The 22,639-nt window shown below is 37.5% G+C and overlaps 1 protein-coding gene across 2 annotated transcripts; it reads right to left on the bottom strand.

Moving 5' to 3' along the window:
* Positions 1–771: 771 nt before the first annotated feature.
* On the bottom strand, positions 772–21,011 carry LOC144651744 (uncharacterized). Of its 2 annotated transcripts, none has more exons than XM_078511717.1 (15): positions 20,848–21,011; positions 15,020–15,144; positions 12,109–12,174; positions 10,551–10,608; positions 9,908–9,985; positions 9,046–9,146; positions 8,276–8,372; positions 6,978–7,046; positions 6,272–6,361; positions 3,871–3,928; positions 2,811–2,929; positions 2,314–2,394; positions 2,108–2,154; positions 1,618–1,685; positions 772–1,386 (listed from the first exon to the last, which is right to left on the bottom strand). In XM_078511717.1, exons 1-15 carry the CDS (start codon positions 20,866–20,868, stop codon positions 1,166–1,168), a joined length of 1,299 nt encoding a protein of 432 aa, XP_078367843.1. In that variant the 5' UTR covers positions 20,869–21,011; the 3' UTR covers positions 772–1,165. The 2 variants fall into 2 exon arrangements, with proteins under 2 accessions (XP_078367843.1, XP_078367842.1); XM_078511716.1 differs by lacking the exon at positions 20,848–21,011 and adding an exon at positions 15,256–15,449.
* Between the last annotated feature and the right edge of the window lie 1,628 nt (positions 21,012–22,639).

The following is a 22,639-nucleotide window of genomic DNA, read 5'->3' as shown; positions in this document are numbered from 1 at the left end:
ATAAAGAAGGGCAATGGGAGAGAGGACGTCTCAGTAAAATTGGAACAACAACAACAGCATAAAAATTATTTGATGCTATATTTTTTCTCTTAGGTCAGATTTTTAAATGCAATCACAATATTCATAACAACACACACAATTAACTAACGTTACATGAGCTATTAGTATTAGATACACATCTCTTTAAGAATGACAGTATTGAAATCCTAACACAACATATTTTTTTAAACAGTTTGGAATTTTAAAACGTTCATATCTTGATTTTAGTGCTAAAAAATACTTCATTTGATAAAATATTCAGTATTATCGAATTAATTTCAAATTGTAATTTAGCCCAGTACAAAAAATATTTCACTGAAATATGTAAACCTATTTTTAAGGTACCACACACCTAACCTCACGTCTTGATTTAAGAAACGTTGTACAAAATAAGATAGTTTTTTTACTGATTTAGTTTACTTGCCCTTTTGTTTTTTGCCTTTCCCTTTATGCAAGCTGAAGTACATATACAACTAAAAAACCTTATACATACTGATACTTCTTCAGTATCCAATTGCTTAAGTATTGTCACGCTATGAATAGATGAGATGGCTGAATGAAATATCCACCACTATCAACTTGCACTAAAATAACTTCGGAAATGATCCTACCTAGTGTAAAGTGATTGATGAAATTTAAATTTGCCTTTGTGGAAATAACTTATATTACATTTTTTACTTCTTGACTCTAACGACGTACACACCATTTACACCCTTTTGTTCTCGTGCCAAACTTGTGCATTTTTACACAACACACTAACTTAAAAATATTTAATCCAGAAAAGACAGAACTATTCCCTAAAATACACAAGGGACACCCTTTTCTTTGTCTTTATGTAGGACCTTTAACAGAATCTTCTTTGTTCTGCGGACAAGACCATATTGCTCAAAATATTGTGCGGAATAACTCATTCCAGTCGGTATTCTACGTGCAACAACTACTCTGGGCCCACGGTTTCCATTTGTAGTGTTGCTAAGCAACAAAAAGTATAAACACGGCTCCATGACCACGTGATGTCGCGCGCTCCAAAGCACTATTGTAGTTATAGATTAAGTTATAACTCTGATTGTTTTTACGAGGATTTTCGAAGAAGTTCTGCACAAAGGTTTCTTCAACTGTTGACACCTCAGTCATTCCTGCAGTTAACAAATTTGTGTTCTTCTTTATGCTGCCCAAGTCTCTTGAGATGTCCAATGTGAGAACCAAGCGCCTGGAAGAATGTGTCTTTGTAATTGTATCTCACACCAAACTCCTTGCATGTTTGAACTACAATGGGGGTTATCTGTGGGTAGTAAATCTGGCTCACGCCTGGGAACAGGTGATGAGTGGTTTGATGGTTTAAGGCTCCTACAAATGAAACATAAACAAAAAGAAAACCATCAATAGTTGACCATGTGCACAATTGTGATTCTCGACGCTATTCAGTGTAGTTGGGTAGCCTGCAAAACTGGCAGTTAGCGAAGCAAAGCGCACAGCCCAATACATGTCTTTCGTGCTCCGTCCAGCTGTACTGGCTAAAGGAATAAAATGGCTAAGGACATAACAATCCTAACAGACTTATATTTGAAGCTTCCTTACCTGTGAAAACATTGAAAAACCAGCTGTCTGTGGCATAGTCTTGGGTTGTTTGAATCTGGAGCTCTGCCCTGTAAGAAGATTTCAAGGATCGCAATATTTAACAGTGAAAAGTACAAAGGATGTTACTTGTTAGAAAACATAGGTATGGCTTTAGTATGCAGTATGTACATATCATGTTATGAACTTTTCAGAAATGTAAAAGTGGCCATCAATTGGTAAAAAAAAAAGACAACGCAGCATAACTGGCACGCAATGCGTGCAAAGAGTATTAAGGTGCATCACTTCGCGCGTTGTGCGGGCTAACGATGTTACATAGCGATTTTTTACTCTTCTTTTTCCCCCATCTTTCTTTGCAGCTATTTTGTCCTCTTGCTTTTTTGAAGTGGTCCTAACGCACAAGGTCGTAATGTTAGGCACTGAATGCTTGTAGTTTGAAGGTGCAAGTTTAAGATACCCTAAAATTGTTTAAAAATTAAATGCACTTTATTACCAATCCTGTGTCATTTTCCCATCTTTTTCAGGCTCTACCCAATCCACCTACAATAATTGAAGTTAAAAAGTTAAACACCAAAAATGAAACAGGTCTTACGTGATTAAAAAGATCAAATTTCAAATATTAATTGCATTCAGTCAGGCGTTGTCCTGTTCAACAGGGGTAGCCGAATGCTTCATGGGTAACATACGGATTACACTAACCTCACTCACGACATGAGACGCCTGAAATGTCAGAGCTAACCAGTAGCTGGCAACAATGTCCGCAATAATAAAGAGTACAACCTGATGGATTAAACAACTCTTTCAATGCAATATTTTCAAATAAACTACGACAATAGTGGTCAAATCCATTTTCAATCTAATAATGGAGAATGCTGCTTTGTAACTCTAAACTCTATTAGAAGTTAATGTGGCTTTTTTAACATAAAAATATCCTAACTCATGATAACGTATTTCCACAATGATATTTAAAAAGATATCTTACTCATTTGTTTGACTGACACATATGATATTGAGTTAGAGAAAACTGTACTATTTTATTCTTTATTTTTGCACGTTCATGCACTATAGTCTGTTAAATTATGTGAAATGTTTTCTCCCTCGGTTAATTCGTGATCTGTAGACAACCAGTGGTTATATGAACTGTAAGGCACATAGCAATAATTATTGTAAAGAGGCACCATGAATATCCAACATACCATTTTCCAAACTGAGAGTAAGTAACAAGGAAGCACCACTCTATACATTAGGAAAAACAGCTTGCCGCTAAGAAACACAATTAACTGTGACCTTGAAGGAGGATTTAAACGAATAATACCTGGAAAACAAATACTCTGTTAACAAATTCTGCAGGACAATATGAGAAATACAATTGAAATACAAATATTGCTGAAGGAAATTGGGTCGGTCTTTTTTGCAGCAGTTATTTGCGTTGTCAGACAATAAAGCATTACAAGGGCGAATAATTTAAGAGGCATTTTCATATAATGAAATTTAATTCCATCAGTATAATGCAACTAAATGAAAGAAATAGCTAGGCTACCTGAAAAATGAAACAATACCGCAGGTAATATAAATCATGATAACTGGGTTAGTAACGGTTCTCAAACGGTAGGCTATCTTTTGCTCTAAAATCTGCAGGGATGGGTGCAATAGTGTCGCAAGCAGCAAAGCAGCGTGAGTTAAAGAAAATGTGTCAACATGTTTTAGAGCTACTTGAAAATGCAATGAAAGTGTTGGTAATAATTGGAAATCCACTAATAGTGGCCTAGCATTGCTAAAATGTACTGTACTAGTCATGAAAGTTGTCAAAGGTGGTTTGGCTACGGACAGACAGGATAGTAGTCAGGCCTAAAACTTTGAAAAAGTCTGACCAACAAATTTGACAGTGTTACTTGGAACAAAATTATTTACAAACCACTGATTGCATTTAATCACACCTTGTAGAATAAACTATACATGCCTTTCTTTGTTGTTCAAAGCTTATTTTGTTGGTCACTGGATACAAGTACACCCTTATATTATGCTATCATAGTTAACACAAAAACTTTTGCTTTAAAAAAACTACATGCAGTCTACTTAACTAGCAGTTCACCAAACGAATCAATCAATCAACAACTTTATTAATGTGTCAAAGGAATTCTAGCCGAGAGTGAAACACTCTCTACTAATAGGGGACACATAAAATAAATAAAAATAATAATAATAAAAAGAATTAAAATTGATATTTACAATAAAAACAGACTAATAAAAACTCACCATTTGACTTAATGAAGAACAGTATTGTAATATCCTGAATTCTAGTCTTTAGACCAAGCTGTTGAAAATGAGAAAGAGACAGAGAGAGAAAGGGTGAAAAAATACTTTCATAAAGCGGTTTTCACTTGAGTGTTGAAAGTAATTCGCGTTTGCTTTCGTTTTGCATTACTTTGCTTAGTGATTGGCTCAAAAATACTTGCACCACTTTCTTAGCCAATCAGAAGTAAAGTTGCCAAAACCAATTGCGATTCGCTTGCGCACGTTTTCCCGCATTTTTTGCTGGCTAGGTGTATTTGCTTCAAGTTTGCATTGGTTCACCGGATTGTCTGTGTCCTTTGTGGTTGGCCAGAGTAATTACGTTGGTTTTGATTCTGTGACACTCAATTGAAAACTGCTCTATGATACATGTATCTAAAAAGTTAGGACGCCATTAACCCTATTCAGACCGGGCTTTTTTGGACCTTCTCAGACCGGGGGGGCTTCGGAAACCCCCCTATGTAACTTCCAGAATATTTAAGCAATCACTATGAAACTTATAGGATGTATTGTACGTCCGAAACTCTTTCTTTTGGTATACGTCACGTGGGATGGTGACGTCACATCACGTGACAATTACATCATGATGTCAAAACAGCCGCCATCTTGGATCCGCCATCTTGGATTTCAAAATTTTTCCAAAATGCCAGAAAACCACCCAAAATCATTGCAAAGTACTCAAAATGAATAAAAATGTGCTTTAAACCCGTAAAAATGTAAAAATAATGCCATTTAAGTTGATTTTTATTAACAGAAACACGCAAAATTACAAATTTGGGAAAACATGCCTGTCAAAATGCCGTTGCCATGGTGATGTCAAGTTCCTGACACATCATCTAACCCTACCAATTTGTTGCCAGATAAATTTTAGCAAAACTCAGAAAGTTTGGCAGCGTTTGGTTAAATCTTAAAAAAGTTATAAAAGTTCAAAGTCAGCGCGGGCCTCAAAAGCCCCCCCCCGGTTTGAATAGGGTTAAAACTTAATTGGTGCAGGATAGCAAGTTATTATTCAGTTAATATCATAGGTGACAAATTACTCCTTAATTTTGGCGCGAAATTTTAACGTTAATTTATAATTTCACATGTGAAATTATAAAATTGCCATGGCAACGTAGTTAGCGGCAAGATGGCGTCCGGGTTAAAAGATGTTTTAAAGCTTAAACTTTGTACACTTTCGCTTGTATTTCATCTTAGCCAGCTAGCCTTGGCCATGTAATAAAACTTTGAATGATATTTTATATTTCAAAACGTCAAAACGACTTCAAGGCTTAAGCCAATTACATAAATGGCATCGAGCGGATTTCTGAGCGTTTTACACGGGCGCCATTTTCAGTTCATTCAAGACGAACTATGGTCATAATGTGAGAAATAACTGACGGTTGATTCATATTTGAAACTTTTTGTCAACAGCAAAAAGGAATCTCTCAAAGGTTCTCTTCAAAGACTAAACAACTTGCGAACTTAAGCAAAATGTATGCTTTCAACATTTCAAAGCTCGGAGTTCGCGATGCACTATAGCAGTCAAAAACCTACGATTGCAAGCGTAATTTGTCACCTATGATATTAAAATGTAATCAAATGTTATACTCTTAAAATTAGGAAATAATTTCACTTGCATTTTGTCAAAATTCGTATAATTTCCCTCGCCTAAAGGCTCGGGAAATTATTAGAATTTTGACAAAACGCGCGTGAAATTATTTCCTAATTTCACTCGTCACCATTTGATTACCCATACTAATTAGCACGTGCACAAAAAACAAAATGGCAGCTTTTTTCTATGTGCAGGCTAAGTCCACGAGAGAAGAAAATTGTCGCTTTCTCATAAACGAGTGTGGTGACCTATTAATTTTTTCTCATATTTTGGGTGTAGCGATCAATTTTTTTCTGTAAAATGAAAACAGATTAATTCCTATATTTGAAAAATAAATTATCGCTATAAAAACGTAAACTTTGCCAGTTCTCGCAGAGGAATTGTAAAGGAATTATATGGAATGTACAAGGTCTTCCTGCTCCTAAACGAATATGGTGTCCCCTTTTTTTTATTTCAAAATTTGAGTTTCCTTAAAGTAACAAACCAGTAGGGGAAGTTTGGTAAAAAATCTATGTTCAGTTCTATTTCAGGATAATGACCTTAAGTACCTGATGTGACAGACATTTTGTACTCAGTGGGGAATAACTTGACTCCAATAAAGGCGTGTTGAATGGTCAGAGCCCAAGACCTTTATAGCCTTACAAAAGAAATCGAGACTCTGAGAAGGCATCAAAGAAAAAATCAAGACAACGGGACCCCTGAAATATCAGTTGGCTTAAATTCTGTGAGACTCCTTTTTTTCGAAGGACAATTCACCGCCCCTCAATAACTTACCAAGCAGTAAACAAGGGGCACATAGACATGCTGATATAGATAACGAGGCACCCATTGCTGAGTCCACTTGATCCGTCTGATATCTGGTTCCTGCAAAACAATAATATTAACAGAAAGGAATGTCAAAAAAATTTATTTAAGAAAATGTCTTAATTTAATTTTTTTTTTTAAAAATTTGTGAATATGGTACTACTACATATAATTAATATTACATGTATCATTGAAAAATTTTCAGCATTTCGTAAATATAGATCTTGATTGAAACCAGTCATGCATCAAAGAATCTACTGAGGTACATGTGATCTTTGGTGGACACAATGCCCCAGAAAAGGATATTAATATTGTCACTTGTAAATCTTTTATTCTCTTTAGATGTTAAATACTGATTGTTTATGACCTACCAGGCAATATAACTAACACTTACAAGTTCACTAAAATTAAAATACATGACTACATTTTTTAAGTGTAAAAACTTTAGTAGTAAAATTTCCCACTGAGCATAGATCACTGCTCCTATCCACATTGGTATATATACCCCTTCTTGAAATTCTCAAGACGGTCGGACAGGACATTTTGTTACAAGTAAAACCATCATTTTAATTATTGGTGAATTTTAAGTGGTTCATTTGAAGCCAATAGAAACTGAAATAATGTGAAAAAAGAATGAACAAGAAACAATTTTAGAGACTGCATTATTTATACTTACATTTTCAGTTGTGACAATATCAGGATCTAAGCCATCGATGTTGGTGTAGGGATGATGGCCAAAGACATGCTACACGTATCAATGTTCAAATAATAATTAATAATTATTAATATTAATATATAAAAACTGTTTAGAACTTCACCAAATTAGTGGTTGTGATATCAATGCCGATGTCAAATACAAAGGAAACTGACTGCTCAGTAGAATACCAGAGTTTGTTGAATATATAGACACTTGACTTTGTCTCACTGGCAGAAAAACAGTCGTCAAGTTCTTGCTCGGTGATCTATGGGCATTTTAGTTGTTTAAGAAGCGTTCTTAATAAAACTACCTCCAACAAAATCTATCCACCAACAAAATGCCACTTTAAAAGCCTACCAATCACAACAACGACTTTATTACAACGTTTTTTGTACTTTTTGGAAATAACGATAATGATGATGATGATGATGTTGATGACAAGCCATTAACATGATACTGATGGAGACTTGGAGAAGGGACAAGATTACCAAGAGAATATTTTACAACAAATTCATTTTTGTTGCATGTGAATTGAGGTTTTAAGCACTCCAAGCTTTATTCCTTCTTTTTCATAACTACCATATTTATTCCCAACCTCGAATAAGCCCCAACCTCAAATAAGCAACTACTCTGTAGGTAGGAAAAGTTAATAAGTGCCCAGCCTCAAAAACGTGCCCAACCCTGCCCCTCAACCACCCTTATTAAGCGGCCACCCTTGGGGAAATGGCAAGTGGCCCGGCCAGAGAATACCTTAGTGACAATGGGATCTGAAATGGACTTTAAGTACTACTAAGAGACTTCCGCGAAGACCGAGTTTTCTTAGATTTGTTTTTAAACAAAAACGTGCAATGTACAGTTAAAATTCTGCTTTGGTACATATTTATGTTTTGTTATTACCAGTGTTCATTGTTTTGTTGCAAAATAAACTTACTACTTACTGAAAAATTATGATGAAAATTTAGTAAGCACCCAGCCTCGAATAAGCACCTACTATCAAGGTCCAGAAATTTAATGCTTTAGCACCCAGGGCGCTAAATGGAACAAATATGGTAACTGGTCTATCAGCTATCCATGGTAGACTATTTCACAACTTGCTCTGACCAGCTGTGAGTTTGCCAGAGCATTACAAAGGTTTCACTTTTGTTGTTTAATTAGCTTACTTGGTAACCCTTGAACAAACAGTTTAAGTGAGGTGCAAAGTTCTAACAAATAATATTATAATTATTAATAATAATGTTATAAATTAGTCTAATAATTACAAATTATTAGTCACTGACCTGATAGATCCAAATATAGAATGATGCACCATTTAAGAAGTCATGAATATGGCCAACAACTCTCCACAATACAGGGCGACTGGTCACGGCACAGTGGCTTAAAGTTAAAGACCAACAAAAACCTTTATTACTAACGGCAAAACATTTAGAGACCTCTTGTGTGATTTGTTCCTTGGACCAGAGTATGCCAGTCTAGCAGGCAATGACATTTTAGATTCTACCTGTTTATGTAATAATTACTCACTCCTTCAGTTAGAAACAGTGCAAGGCAACATTATCAGTGTACTAGAACTTGACTTTTTTTTCTAATAGTATAAGTTAACTATCATTAGGACCCTTACAGAGGAATGCAACCAATTTGAATAACTTCTTGGAGTCACCAGAGAAGAGCAGAATATTTATTACAGATTTTCCGATATGCAAACCAACTTGATGAAAGACCACTTTTCACAGCTTTCCGCTGAGCCTTATGACAAACACATTTCAATATTGTAGAACATCAGCGTTAAAGCAATATTTGTATTTTTAATATTTTTTAATTTATAAGATTTTATCTTACCTGTAAAGCGGTTTAGAATAATTTTATAAAGTTTTAGTGCTATATAAATTAGATTATTATTATTAAAAACTTTGAAATTATATGGGCTTAAAATTTGAGGTTCAACAAAATTACATTTAATATTCCTGAAATATTACCAGGACACTCTCTACTTTATCTTTAGGTAGGCATGGATAACCTAATCTAATTGAGAAAATGAAACAATCATTACCTGGAATCATGATTGTGCACCAGTCCAATCATAGCACACATCCATCCCATGAAACCAGCAGCAATACAAGACAGGAAAAAGTTATGGGCCAGCCAGAACATCTGAAGAGAACAAGTCAGATCGGCATCATATAAAAATTAATAAAACTAATATAAATCTGCATAATTAACAACATAATTGCATGCATGGGTCCTGTTGGACATGGTCAACTAACAGCCACTTAAGGTATCTGCACATTGTAGGCTGTTTACTGTGTTTTATAAGCCTAGCACTTTGCACGGATTGCGAGCCTATGAGGCTGGATAAACTTCCAGCTCTTTTTGCGCATTGCAGGCCTATAATAAGTGTACACAATGCAATTTGCTTATGCCAGTTTGTCATGATCAGTCCTTGCTATGCCATCACAGTGACTGCAATGCATATTACCGTATTTATTCGATTAAACACTGCTGAGTTTATTATAACTTCTTCGTGATTCGAGAGCGGTGTTATTTGAGGGCGGCGTTTATACAAGGGTGGCGTTTATTTAAAATTCAATTTATTTCTTGCTAACAGTAGTACCGTAACTGATCGATTGAACTTTAAAAAGAGAAAAATGTTTTATTGCTTGTCTGAAAAAGCATTTACAATATCTTAAAACATTGTAACAATCAAGGAAAAACTTCTTTAATTAAGGCTTGCCTAAACTTGATTACTACTGCATTTGCTGATTGATTCTATTATCGAATAAACGCCGCATCAAGCTAAGATGCGGCGTTTATTTGAGGGCGGCGTTTGACAAATAAATACGGTAAGGCCTACAGTATGTAGTCATTTAACTAATTAGAAGTCCAGTAATCACTGTCAGGGTGTTTAAACCAACCTGAGCACTCCAGAGTAGAAGTAACACAGCTGGAATTCCAATGTAACGTAACCACATCCATCCTGACCACTTGGGATCCTATTAAGAAATATTTAAATCTTGAACTAAATACTAAAAAGGGCAGGAAGGTGTATTAAGGGCTGTTATTCAGGGCTTTTATTCAGGGCCATAACCCATGACATCTGTTGGTGGCTGAGTTCACACAATTTTAATGGGTGAAGATGTCGACTGGTGTTATATGTCACATGTTGCATACAAAGTCAAATGTTAAACATCAATGTAACAGCTGCTTAAAAACTTAATGACAGCTCTGGTACCGGTGTGCAATTAGTAATATCATGTATTGATGAGGAGGGGTGGTAGAAGAAGTGGGCAAAAAATCTTGAATCAAGAACTTTTGAGGTGAGGGTGGAGCCTGTTTAGAGGTGGAGGTTTTTTTATGATGTGGAACATGCACATTATAATAAATTTTGTTATAAAATTCTGGGCACATTATTCTTTTTAATTATGAAACTGCAGGTTTTAATTATAAAAATCTTTGAAAGAAAGGTATCAAAAAATGACTTCATGAAAATAGACTAAGATAATGCAAGTCAGAGTAATTTCACAATGCAAGCTCATCAGGGCTTACACTGATTTGTACCTGATTCGTATCCTTGAAATGCTTTTTGACCCTGTCCCTTACTGTTTGGTAAAAGAGTCTAGTAAAGAAAACAAGCACCTGTTAGACAAATTTAAGATCGCGGGGGATACCAACAGCATGAATAAATTCATGAAGGGAAATTTTGCTTGACCTGCATCTTTAAAAACGCTTATTTCTCGGCTGTTATGGGTGCGATTAAGCTCAAAATTTACAGAGACATAACGAAATGATGGAAGATTGTGAATGTCATCTTTTATTTGGTAGATTGCATTTTACGGCGATGTTATAGCCTCGTTAGTGCCAAATTGGGAAACACATGATTTCGTGGCAGAGTTTGCGGAACGAATAGAAGACAGCACACTGCGATTTTGACAAAAACTAATCAGTCAATACCTCTAGAGTGTCATAACAGAAGCGGATTTTTTAATTTATAAGTTTGCCAGCAAGTTATGGCGGTTTAAGTGTGCAAATTTGAATTTAATGTCTCCTACCTCTTTCTAAAAACGCTCTTTTAAAATTCCGCTTCTGTTATGACACACTACAGTATTCATAGTTTACCTATCTGCAGTGGCAAGTCATGAAGTTCTGTATCCGCGCTGTATTCTCTGCCACAAAATTGTCGGAAAAGTCCAAACTTTGAGATTTCCGAAGGTATCCCGACCTAAATACGATCATTTTGCCAAGGAGAGATGTAATTATGGTAATTTTTTTTTCCAAAAAAAAAAAACACCCACCATTAATACCCATAATATATTCCACCCTTTTATGGTGAGAACAATGCGTTTTCAAAAAGGACACGATTGTTTATGCCGAATATTTTTGTGATTACTCTGAGTACACTAGTTGCAGAAATAGTTAAATTTAAATAAAAATAAGCTTAAAGACTTCCTACAATCTATATGAACGTATATCGCTAAGTGTTGTTTTAAATTGGTTAAAATATCAAAGAAACAGGGATTTTTTACAAATCACGCGCACGCGCCCATATTTTTCTCCAGTCATAAATATCTCGTCAAGTTGTCGATGTGAGTCGTTGTACTTCGTACATACGCTTTAAATAAATGCATAATGATGAGCCTAAGGTGTCCCCCGCGACCTTAAGTGTTTTATTTACAATGTATAATTATTATGAACTCACAATGTCTTCATTAATAAGCAATGTCAGACTATCACTTATAACTTAGAGCAAGGTTGCAAGAGCATCAAATCTCCCTATCCATGCCTCTTTCACCCTCCTTTCTTTTACCCTTTCTATCTATATTTTTGTTAGTTGCTTATAAAACATATAAAGATACATGCTGAACACAGATCATACAGGATCAAGCTTTACTTTGTTAGCTAGGATCTTCAATTATTTCCTCTTTTTGGATGAAATATGGCCAGCAGACTAATGTACTTCTAACATGTAGCAAACGCCAAGTTGAAGGCAATTGCATTAATTTTTTCTCTCACTGACAGTTCTTGGCTAGGTCTAGATTTATTAGAGTCACGCTGGCAGCTAAGATTGGCAGTTGGCAGTTAAACCCGAAAATATTATAAATTTTGCAAAATTACTTACCCTCGCTCTGAAAAGGTAGGCAACTCATCAGAAACAAGTTCTCCAACATAATATTTTTCCATAACCCTTAAAAGCAAAGGCATTTTTACAAGTTAGCTACCATTTGTTAATATTGTAAAAGCCTTAAGGGGTCTTATAATTTTATTGAAAAACATTTGAGGACTGAAGCATTTCCTACAGAATGTTACCCACTAGTTTATTGACTGAAGAGAGGCATGTATGGAGCACATGTCTACTCAGAAACTCTTTATCCCTTGAGTACACTAAGTATATAGGGTACCATTCAGCCCATGTTTAAGGGGGGTCCTTCTTAACTACGAATTTGTTGCTAAGAAAGATTTCTGTCCGTCAAATTTTGGAAACCGAACCTCCTATGGATGAGATTTTTGCACAACTTAGTTCTTTTGAAGAGTCCTTCAAAAGTTTCAAAACACGGCCATATTTGACAAGTCACGTGACCAGAATAGATAAAACCCTAAAACTGAAAGGGCATTTAGATATACGAATTAAAATCAGTGTCAACAGATAAAGAAGGTCCATGTGCTTAATTCTTCGTATGGTTTTTAGGAAATTCACATTATTATTAAAGTTATGGCGTAATGATCTGAAGACTCGAATTTTTTGGACTGTCTTTTAAGTAGCGTCTCTTTTGTTCATATAATTAAATTGTAATTCCATACAAAGGATTATAAAGAAAGATAATTACTGACATATTATGTCATCTCTAATTCTTTGAAAAAAATCGGAACTTTACTTTTCTCTCAAAAGTTTTAGGGATTTTAAATTCTAGCGTGCAGTTTGGGACTGGCACTAGTTAACCGCGTGCAATATCAATTTTTTCAATTCAGTTGTCCTCCCCACCAAAAATTCACCATTAAGCATTGCCAAACGCTTCAAAATAGCTTGCCCTCCAAAAACCATCTTGAGCAATTCCTTATCAACTGCTCTAGATCTGTAGTTAAGAAGGTAAGGTAAAGGTAAATCTGTGTCCGGCCGTGGCCCTCGCCGGAGCTTCCCGGTCGCGCCTGGGTGCTCCCCCCGGGGGATGCGTCATCGCAGGGCCCCCAGCAGACCGCCCATTCCCTGGGTGGAGGAGGCACTGGGGGTGTCTCCCCGCGCCCCGGCCAGGCCTCGACCCGGGCCGTTCGCTCGGGGGCGCGACCATGGCCCCGCGCCTCCCAGTGAGTTAAGAAGGTCCCCCCTTAAAAGTGAAGAGAGAGGAGGGAGGGGAAAGGATGGGATAACCAGAGAATGGGTAAAGTGAGAGGAGGAGAATATTTCAAGAACAAGGGGGAGGAGGGCAGATTAAGAAAGGTGTAGGGAGATTGCAGGGAGGGGAAGAAGAGAAGGAGACCAAAAATGAGTGAGAGGAGTGTGCAGGAAGAGGATGGGGGAAGGGAATGGAAAGCAAATGGAAAGAGGAAAGGAAAAGTGGGCTGGCCAGGGTGATAGAGAAAAGAAAGGAAGACACTGATGATGACATGAAGTAACTGTTATGGGTTTAGATCACAAAGAAGATTCAGTATGCATGGACCCAAGGTACTCCCTTATCATTGGCGGCAGAGCAGGGGGGGGTGGGGGGGAGGGAAATATGGGGGGGCTCAGGTCCCCATGTTTTGGGGGCAAAAAAAAATTATTTGGTTTGTCAAGATATTCCTTCTTGTGAGTAAGTTCAAACATCTTTAACACTTTCTTGGAAGTCTCAGGGGAACTTGTCAGTAGCTTTGGAAAAGTTTTCGAAAATGATCGGAAACATTCCTTTGGCTTTCCAACAACAATCGGAGAATCTTTGGAAATCTTTGGTCTAGAAAATGTCAGAAAACAAAAAGGTGGAAGAACGGAAAAAAGTTTCTCCAAATCTGTGGAGTATATTTTTTGAAGCCGTCTTAGCACCCTCCCTCCCACGTTCCAAAACGCTCTGCCGCCTCTGCTTATATATGAGTAACACGGTAGAGAAAATAACATATTTTGGTCTGAAATAGGGTAAGGTTTTTAGGAAGCACACTGTACAGCTCCACCAAAATGTTAAGCCCCCAAGAGTACTCCCATCCATCCCTCCCCCTCCACACACTTCCCCCCTTTCCCCTTTGGCCTTCCCCTCCCTCTCCCCCTCCGCTGCTCCGTTGATTTGACCCCCCTCCTTCCAATGCCCCCCTTCAAAAGTGTTGTTAAGCGCCCCTATCCAATGCGCCTCCATTCTAATAGCGCCCCCATTCTTAACACGCTCCTATTCTAAGTGCTCCTATTGTGGCTGCTTCCCCTACTGAGAGGGCGGGATAAACTATACATTCACATACACGTACATTTATATTTGCCGCTAAAATGAACAATTCTATTAAGTACTGAACTCTGTTACATTGTTGTGTTACTTTATTTTCCTATGGTAATTGTATCTTGAGCCATTGGGGAAGTGTGGGGACAATCAAAAAACATAAGCAGGAAAAATCTTTTCATTCCTATTCATTTGCATTTTTGCCAGACAACAGAGCTGGCCGAGTTGAATGTATCTCCACCTTAATAATTATGTTTTATTATACGTTTTTTTAAAATATTTTTTAAAACCTTTTTAAAAAAATATCTTAAACTGAACAGCTGTGCACTAAACTTTCAGGCTTACTAGTTACAGCTGTACACGTATGCCTTTATCAGCTTTATTGTCGTGCAAGCTCATTTAACTTATCTCCATTATAGTCAATACAATAATCTAAGCCAAGTTAAATTTCTTCTTTTTCCGATTTTGTCCATTTTAATAGCTAGGCCATGATCCCACGTTTTAGCTCCCAAACAGAAAAATAACAGTACAACCTTATTAGGATGTTTATGAATTTCCGAGATTATTGTAAGGGCAGTTACTATATACGTAAAGCTGCATAAGGTAAGCTTATTACTCTGCGAAGCCTGCAAAACCTACTTTGGAACACAATCGCTAAAAGCGTGGTACGTCTCGAAGACAATCGTCACATCCCTTCCTGCACCCATAAGCAACATATCTTTACCACCAGGATGACGGGCCAGAAATTTACTAACATCATACACCTAACAAAGGAAAAATACATTGTTTAAAAAGAAATTCACCGCGATCACGATCGCAGTACACAGCTTTCTGCTGATCAAAAATGGCGCGTTAATTTCTAAACTCAGCCTTACCTTTCCTCGAACAGCGACGTGAGCATTGTGTTCTTTATTCAGAGAACTAAGTTCTTCCCAAGTGAACTTTCTTTTCTTTTCCATAGCAAAATCTAGGACCACACAATCGAAATTTCACTGGAAATTTTCTTCGGTCTGTATGTAAATTTGTTATCCGGCGAAATGAATTGATTAGAAGCGACCTGCTGATTGGTTGTTGTGCTCTCCTGACCACACGCTGAAGGTCATTCAAGGAGACTCTACCAAAGAACCAGTTCAAAATTGCATAATCTTTTCTTTTTCTTTTCAGGACTTCTACAAATCGTAGCATTTGTATATATGGATTGCACGTAATTCTGATCACGGTTTCTGTTTAGATCTTTATCAATGTTTATCTGTATTTTTAGACTTCAACATTTTATCCCCTCTCAGAATTGTCACGTCGTAAGTCACGCAATATAGTCACGATAGTGTGCCTACTGAAGAAAAGTATTCACGGGCGATGTTGGGCGAAGTTTTTCCCTCCAACGCCTGATAAAGAGAGCATTTCGAATCGATGTGTGCAATTTTATTTTATTTTTTAAAAATTTATTTGGATTCTCCTCTTTAGGACTTGAAGACATTTTTGGCGAATTTCTATTTTTTTTATCCCTAAAAGCTAAGGATTAAGCATGTAATGCAAAAACGGAATTCATTCTGTTTATGTTTTGATCTTTTGAGCTACATGTATACATTAAACATGTGTTCGGTTAAAAGCTAAAGATTAAGTGAAAGTACATATTATTTTATTTATATATTTATATATATATTTTTTTTATTTATTTTTATTTTTTTTGTTTGTTTTTTTTTTTTTTTTTTTTTTTTTTTTTTTTTTTTTTTTTTTTTTTTTTTTTTTTATAATATTTTTTTTTTATTTTTTTTTATTTTTTTTTTTTATTTAATAATTTTTTAAATATTAAATTTTTAATGGGGAGCAAAAAAAAAAAAAAGAGTATGTATGTATGTATGTATGTATGTATGTATGTATGATGATGATGAGAGAGAGAGAGAGAGAGATGATGTATGTATGTATGTATGTATGTATGTATGTATGTATGTATGTATGTATGTATGTATTTATGTATGTATGTACATATGACTACAATATCCTTTTTTCGTTTTTTTTTTTTTTCACACAATGCATTCCCATAATATTTAGAGAAAGAAACATATGGGCATTATTTTTCACGTTATAATCAGTAACGGCGTTCAACAAGTACTCTTTATACAGTAGCCTGTGTACAGCCTATTCATACAGCCACTGGCAAATATTTGAGCAGACTAATACGTGCAGAATAGAACGCGCTCTTATGGCCTCTGTCTGTAGTTCAAGTGTTCCGAAATAAATTTTGATGGGATAAGACCAGAATACATGTAATTAGAGCTGTTTTCTATAATCAAACCAATCAGTACGCGGGGGGGGGGGGGGGGGAAGGAATGCTCGTCGGAATTTTTGGAAAGAACGCCTAAAAGAGACCACTCTATGCGTGCTTTAGCTTTTTTGACCCTTTAGAGATACCAAATTGTACTGAAAAATAGAATTCTATTTTTAATATTTCAGTCATCGTTAACGTAGAAGCGGGCAGGTAGCTTGCAAAAGTGCTGAACAATAAAACTCCGCCTCAGATTAGACTGTAAACAGGCTCCCTTGTGCAAAAAAAAAAAAAAAAAAAGACGGGCGCGTTTTCCGTCCTACCGAAAAAAAATCGGAAAGACGAATGCCTTCTTCGACATCTTACGGCACCACACAGAACCTCGGCTCGCCAGGCTTCCCGGTTTGACACTAGGGAGCTGGTCGCAGGCTCTCAGATTTTCAATTTACCTAGCAGCTTTTCTCTTCCCAGTTTCATGAAAAAATTATACCGGTTTTAATTTCGTCATCCTGCTTTTTGCAAGGGGAGAATGGGGGGGGGGGGAGGGGGGAGGGGAGGGGGGTTGAATGTGCTTGGGTCATTTCTCATATCGGTATTTTGATTGCAGGGTGTGAACCCTGCTTAGACTTCTTTCACGTCTCTCACCCCAGTTTTTTTTAATCGATATCTTGATAATCGCCCCCTAACGTACCTCTCCTGAAAACAGACTTTTTGCTCGAATTAGAAATATCAGATCTACTAAATTTTAAAAATGTACACTCTGTATTTATTAATATTAACCATGATAATCGGTTAAACGTGACCATCACTCTTGCTTCATTACTTTATAAACATGGTAAAAAAAAAATTAAATTAACTGTAACGAAACTATCTTCTGACGCGTATATTTACAAAAATTCACGTCTTCACGCCCCCTTTTACCACCTTGACTAGGAGTGCCTTGGCTTGTCACTGATTAAATTACTTACTCGCGATCGATTTACTTAATAAATATAAATTACAAAATAGCAGACGCACGTTCCCAAGTTTTTTTTTTGTGCGCGTATATTTTGTTTCAAAACTAATTACATTACACTAATTTAAGTCTTTAAAATGTCTTAAACAATGTCCAGCCTCTTTATCTGCAGTTATATAACATGCGCAAGTGACATTACTCAAAGGATTCAAAACCTAATTCCTTTTCGATAAGTATTTCTAGGTACTTGTCTAAAGCTTCCAGGTCAATCTCACATTCATCATCCGATTCTGTATCACTTGAGTCAGATTCAGAGCCGACATGATTCTTAGGGACGAGTTGGAGCTGTTCCATCGTCAACTGTTTTGCTGATTTTGTTTGATCTCTTTTAACAGGTTGCATCTCTGTGTTCACCAATGGTGGTTGCGTGGTTAGTTTTTTCAATGGTGGTGGCATAGTTTGTTTCGTCAATGGTGGTGGCTTTGTTGCCGGTTTCATCATGGGTTGGATCGCTGGTTGTTCAGCGGCCGGTATCTTAACTGACATGGTTTCCTCTGGACCCTTCAACACATCCACTGCAGACGCTAATGGCCTCTTTCCAACCGTCAGATCAACAAATGCACTCCCCACAGGTCTTGATGCATCAGCCAGCTCGTGGTTGGTTTCGATTGTTCCTTCTTGTGGTACTGTAAAGGTGACCTCTGATGTTTCCACTCCTGTAGGTAATGGCCACTGACAATTCTCAAACTGTCCACCAATTGGCATTGACATTACAACTGGCTCTTGCATTGTTTCCATAATTGCCTCTAGCTGTGCAACACAGGGTGTGGCCGGCACTGAATCGATATCTGTTTCCATCTCTTCAACTGGCTGATAAAGGAATGACTGCATAATATTCTCCCATGCACATACAAACTCGTCAAAAACAGACCCCTGGTTGGTTTCCATGGGCTCTGGCTCGCTTTCTCCACTTAGCTCTTGGTCTATTTCCATTGGCTCCACCTCTTGAACAAAGCTTCCACTCGCTGATGGCTGATTAGTGTCACCCAACACTCCAAATGGAAATATCACTGCATTCTCCTCTCCGCCTATCTCCATTGGCTCAGGTAATGGTGTTTCTGGCGGACTCTCTTCTACCTCCATTAGCTCCGGCTGCGTTGTTGGGACTTTCTCAAGCTTCTGTACATGTATTCCGTGTATTTCCCTTGCAACAAACCCATGGCCAGTTGGGGTAGCCTTTAAACTGGTACTTGTGCTTTCTTCAGCTTTCCTTTTCGTATTTCTCAATTCTGATGATGGCTGATTTTGTGTCTTTCTAACAGGAGTTTGGACCTGACTCTCCTCCTCGTTCTTTGCTCGCTTTCCTCTAGAGAATGTGGACTCTACATCGATATGATCTTTAGCTGACGGCTTTGTAACAGCATTAGACCCGAAGACTTGTGAATCTGAACAGTAATGAGCAAAACGCACTTGTTTTGAATTTTTAACTATAGGAGATTTCTCCTCTTGAACCAATGCTTTGACACTAGCGGGAACGTGCTCATCGGCCGGTTGAATTGAATGTGGCATGACTGTCCCGTTTGCCTGCCCTTCAGTTGATGAAGTAGGTGCATGAGCGTTCACACTGGTAGGTGACGTCACAACTGGTGATGGTGGTGTTACTCTCTCCCTTGCTTTCTTGTCTGCCATTCTTTTTAGAACCGGAGCCCTGCCAGCAGAATCAGCCTTGCAAGCGAGAGATGACTGTGACATCCTTCTGTGTGCTTTGCCTTTGGAGGGCAATCTGACCTGCGTCTCAGCTCGTTTACCAACAGTTGGAGGAGCGTTCTTCTGTTGCTTTCCAGCCCCAGAGTGCTGCGAGGAACTGAACAGTTTTGGACCAGTGTCCAAACCAGTGTTCGATGGAGTTGATGCAGAAACGTCTGCATGGGCGGGTGAGATAATACGTTGGGGTACCTTCTTCTTTGGCTTCTTCGCTGTCGTGCTTTTATGCACCGGAGTCTTGGTAGCAGAATCCGCTTTGGAAGGGAGAGATGATTGTGGCATAACCTCTATGAGTGCTTTTTCTTTGTTTGACAATTTATCTTGCGTCTCAGCTCGTTTGCCAACAGTTGGAGAAGCGCTACATTGTTCCTTTTCAACCCCAGACTGCTGCTCGGGATTCCTCTCCTCTGAAACATTCTTCACATTTCTGAAACCTGACGTGGTAAACGTTTGGTGAGGATTGTCTATAAACGGCGCCCCTTCTTCGCCTTTGAGGTAAGCTACGAATGCGGGATCCGTATACGGCAGCTCCGCCTTGCTATCACCGTGAATATCACTGAAATCCCTCCACACGCGTTGGCCATAAGAGTAAATTTTCTGCGGCACAAAAATCAGCGAATCTACCACAGCATTTACAGCGGGGAGAATAAAGAGGAAGAGCTTGCTTCTCTTGTGCGCCGTCTTATTGGTCTGTTGTGGTGTTGTCTGCTGACAGTGCGCACCATGTACTGGGACCTCGCCTTTTATGTGCGCAATCAACGCAGGATCCGTATGCTGCTCGGCGCCACAGCGATCGCCGTAAATGTCATTAAACTTCTCCCACTCTCTTTGAAAGTAAGCATTCACTTTGCGTCCCAATGATATCACCACTTTTGCGAAAACAATAATCACAAAAGGAATACAGAGGCAAACGGTTATAAACAATTCGCGAAAGAAAGGCCTTTCGCGCTTCTGCTTTACATACATCTTTCTCTGACACTGAACAAATTTGTTCTTTTAGTTCGTTTGTGACGTTATTCGTTTTATCTGTTTCGTCATTTGTACTAGCTTGCGCGTGCAGTCATGCGCGAGGCGCCGCGCGCGCTGCAGATTCAAGTACAATTTATTTTATCGTTAACTTTTGAATAAATTCTGAATTCTCCGCAAAATGTCGAAAGCGAAAAAAATTTCTGCTATAAAATATATGGGAGCCCAAAATTAAAAAAAACCTCTCGCGGTTATAAAAGTACGCGTTATCACATACAGAGAACGGTAAAAACACAACAACTGACTTTTCACATAACGGTCAAATATTTTTTGCTTGCTAATTGATTCTTAGACGGTCGATAAGAATACCGACATTCGGCCTTTACTTGTATGCAATTTTTACTTTTCAGTGTACGGCTTGTTAAAATATACAAGTCGCCTTAGCTGGGAATCACGACCTATTGCTTAACTACGATAAATCAAAATTGAAACCTTATATCAACATATCTTTCTTACCTCCTCTTGATGCAGATCCATATGAGAGTTATAACAACGACGAGAAACAAGCCAATAGCTGGGAAAACAAAGAAAAGCGGTAAGGTTTTCAGTTCTTTCAACCAATCACAACTTGGAGTAAAAAGTTTATAAAAAAGTTTATAACCAACGTGTAACCTCGTTCCTAGGGCCCTCTCAGGGTCCTCTCACAAGGAACAGAGAGAACCCTGGGAACGAATTTGACCAAAGCGAAGCGAAACAAAATGTGCGCAACACATTTAAGTAATAATTGGTTAATCACGAGCGCTGCATGCGTTTTTTTTTAACCACTTTCAGGTGTCGAAAAACAAACAAAAATTAAAAAATTAAAACAGCAAAGATGGCAGTTACGTCATGGCACACATTACTTAGCAACTTCTGTAAAATACATTTTAAATTCTTCGACACTGACTTAGGTAAACCTTAGAGACAACGTTTACAACTTGACCGAAAAACCACGGCCTTCGTAAGTTTTAGAATACGGTTACCGGCTTTCTAATGGTTCACAATAAAAGCACCTTCTCCGACAAAACCTTGTTGGAATGCATCCAGGATTAAAACCGAACCCAGACTTTGGTTTCTCGGGTTTTAAAGTGCTTGTCACAGCCAATTTTTGCGGATTTTGAGATCAATCAAAGTCAAAACTGAAAAACCAGAAATATAAAGAGAAAACCTCACGAAAAGATACAAAACTAAAATCAAAATTTAAACAACTCGAAGACAATTCCGGCGGGCTGGAGTATCCAATTTTTCTTTCGATTCTCATTGACATTTTAGCCCGAGAGGGCTTCTGGCCGAGCAGACGCCGGGGAATCACTTATAAATTGTCGAAAGAGGGTACCGCAATAAAGATCGATTTGTTAATTCGCAGTCTGGAAAATCATATCGTCTTTATAGATGTGCTTGGTATTGTAAAGCAACTGCATGAGACTGTTTCATGCTCCTCTCAGATTGCAGTCGGTGGAACGGTAGGAACCAACCGCGCAAATGAAAAGAAAAAATCGAGAGTCTGCGTTTATTTTTTTTTTTTTCATTTTTGCTCATCTATTCGTCATTTCACTTATTTCACACGGCTTCACAATCTGAGTGAATGAAACACTCAAGAAGCAACTAATTTCAAACATCACCGCACCTGTCCAAAGAAATACGATCTTTGTCGTCAGTCTTCAAGCACCCGTCAGACCTAAAACTGATGATAATAATAATTAAAATAAAAATTGAAAAAAGAACTCAGGATGTGACCTTGTTGCAAACCTCTAGCTCTGTACATGACAACATGTATAAGAAAAAATATTAATTTCCCTTTATTGCTAAACTATTAGCAATATTTGTTGCCCTAAGGCAAACTTATTGGAACTCGCATTTTGAAATGAAATTGATTTTTGACACTCAAGTGTCAGTATTTTCACGCGGTACTCAACAAAAAAGAAAAAATGCACTGATTTTGGTTTCGTTTCGTGTCCTATCAGGATTGTTTTCTTTTCTTTAAAGGACTTTTGAGGACAGAAAATACCTCGAGCCGAGAGAGGTAACAGTGAAAAATTCGGTGACTATTTTTCCTGCCCCTTAAACGACTTGCAATAAAGCGAGATGTTTATTCTTTTCATTTTTTAATATAAATGGCGAAGTTATTGAAGCTATACCAATTATTCAGTCAAACATTTTGTCGTTTTACTCTATTCTAGCTTAAAAGAAGAAAAAAAAATCGGAATTTTTCTAAAACGTTTTCCCTTTTCTGCCTTTTCCATAAAGAAAATTAAAATTTCAGTATGAT

The sequence above is a fragment of the Oculina patagonica genome, chromosome 4 (genome assembly GCF_052425735.1).
Source record: "Oculina patagonica isolate OP01 chromosome 4, crgOcupat, whole genome shotgun sequence".
NCBI classification, from domain to species: Eukaryota; Metazoa; Cnidaria; class Anthozoa; order Scleractinia; family Oculinidae; genus Oculina; species Oculina patagonica.
This window is presented reverse-complemented; position numbering and strand designations above follow the sequence as displayed.

Bases quoted from the DNA above. Each gene is read 5' to 3' on its own strand.
- LOC144651744 (XM_078511716.1), bottom strand. From the start codon at position 15,339: ATGGAAAAGAAAAGAAAGTTCACTTGGGAAGAACTTAGTTCTCTGAAT. The intron at 15,145-15,255 runs GTAAGGCTGAGT...TTCCTTTGTTAG, and splicing joins ACGTCGCTGTTCGAGGAAAG to GTGTATGATGTTAGTAAATT. The intron at 9,986-10,550 runs GTACAAATCAGT...ATTTCTTAATAG, and splicing joins ATTTCAAGGATACGAATCAG to GATCCCAAGTGGTCAGGATG.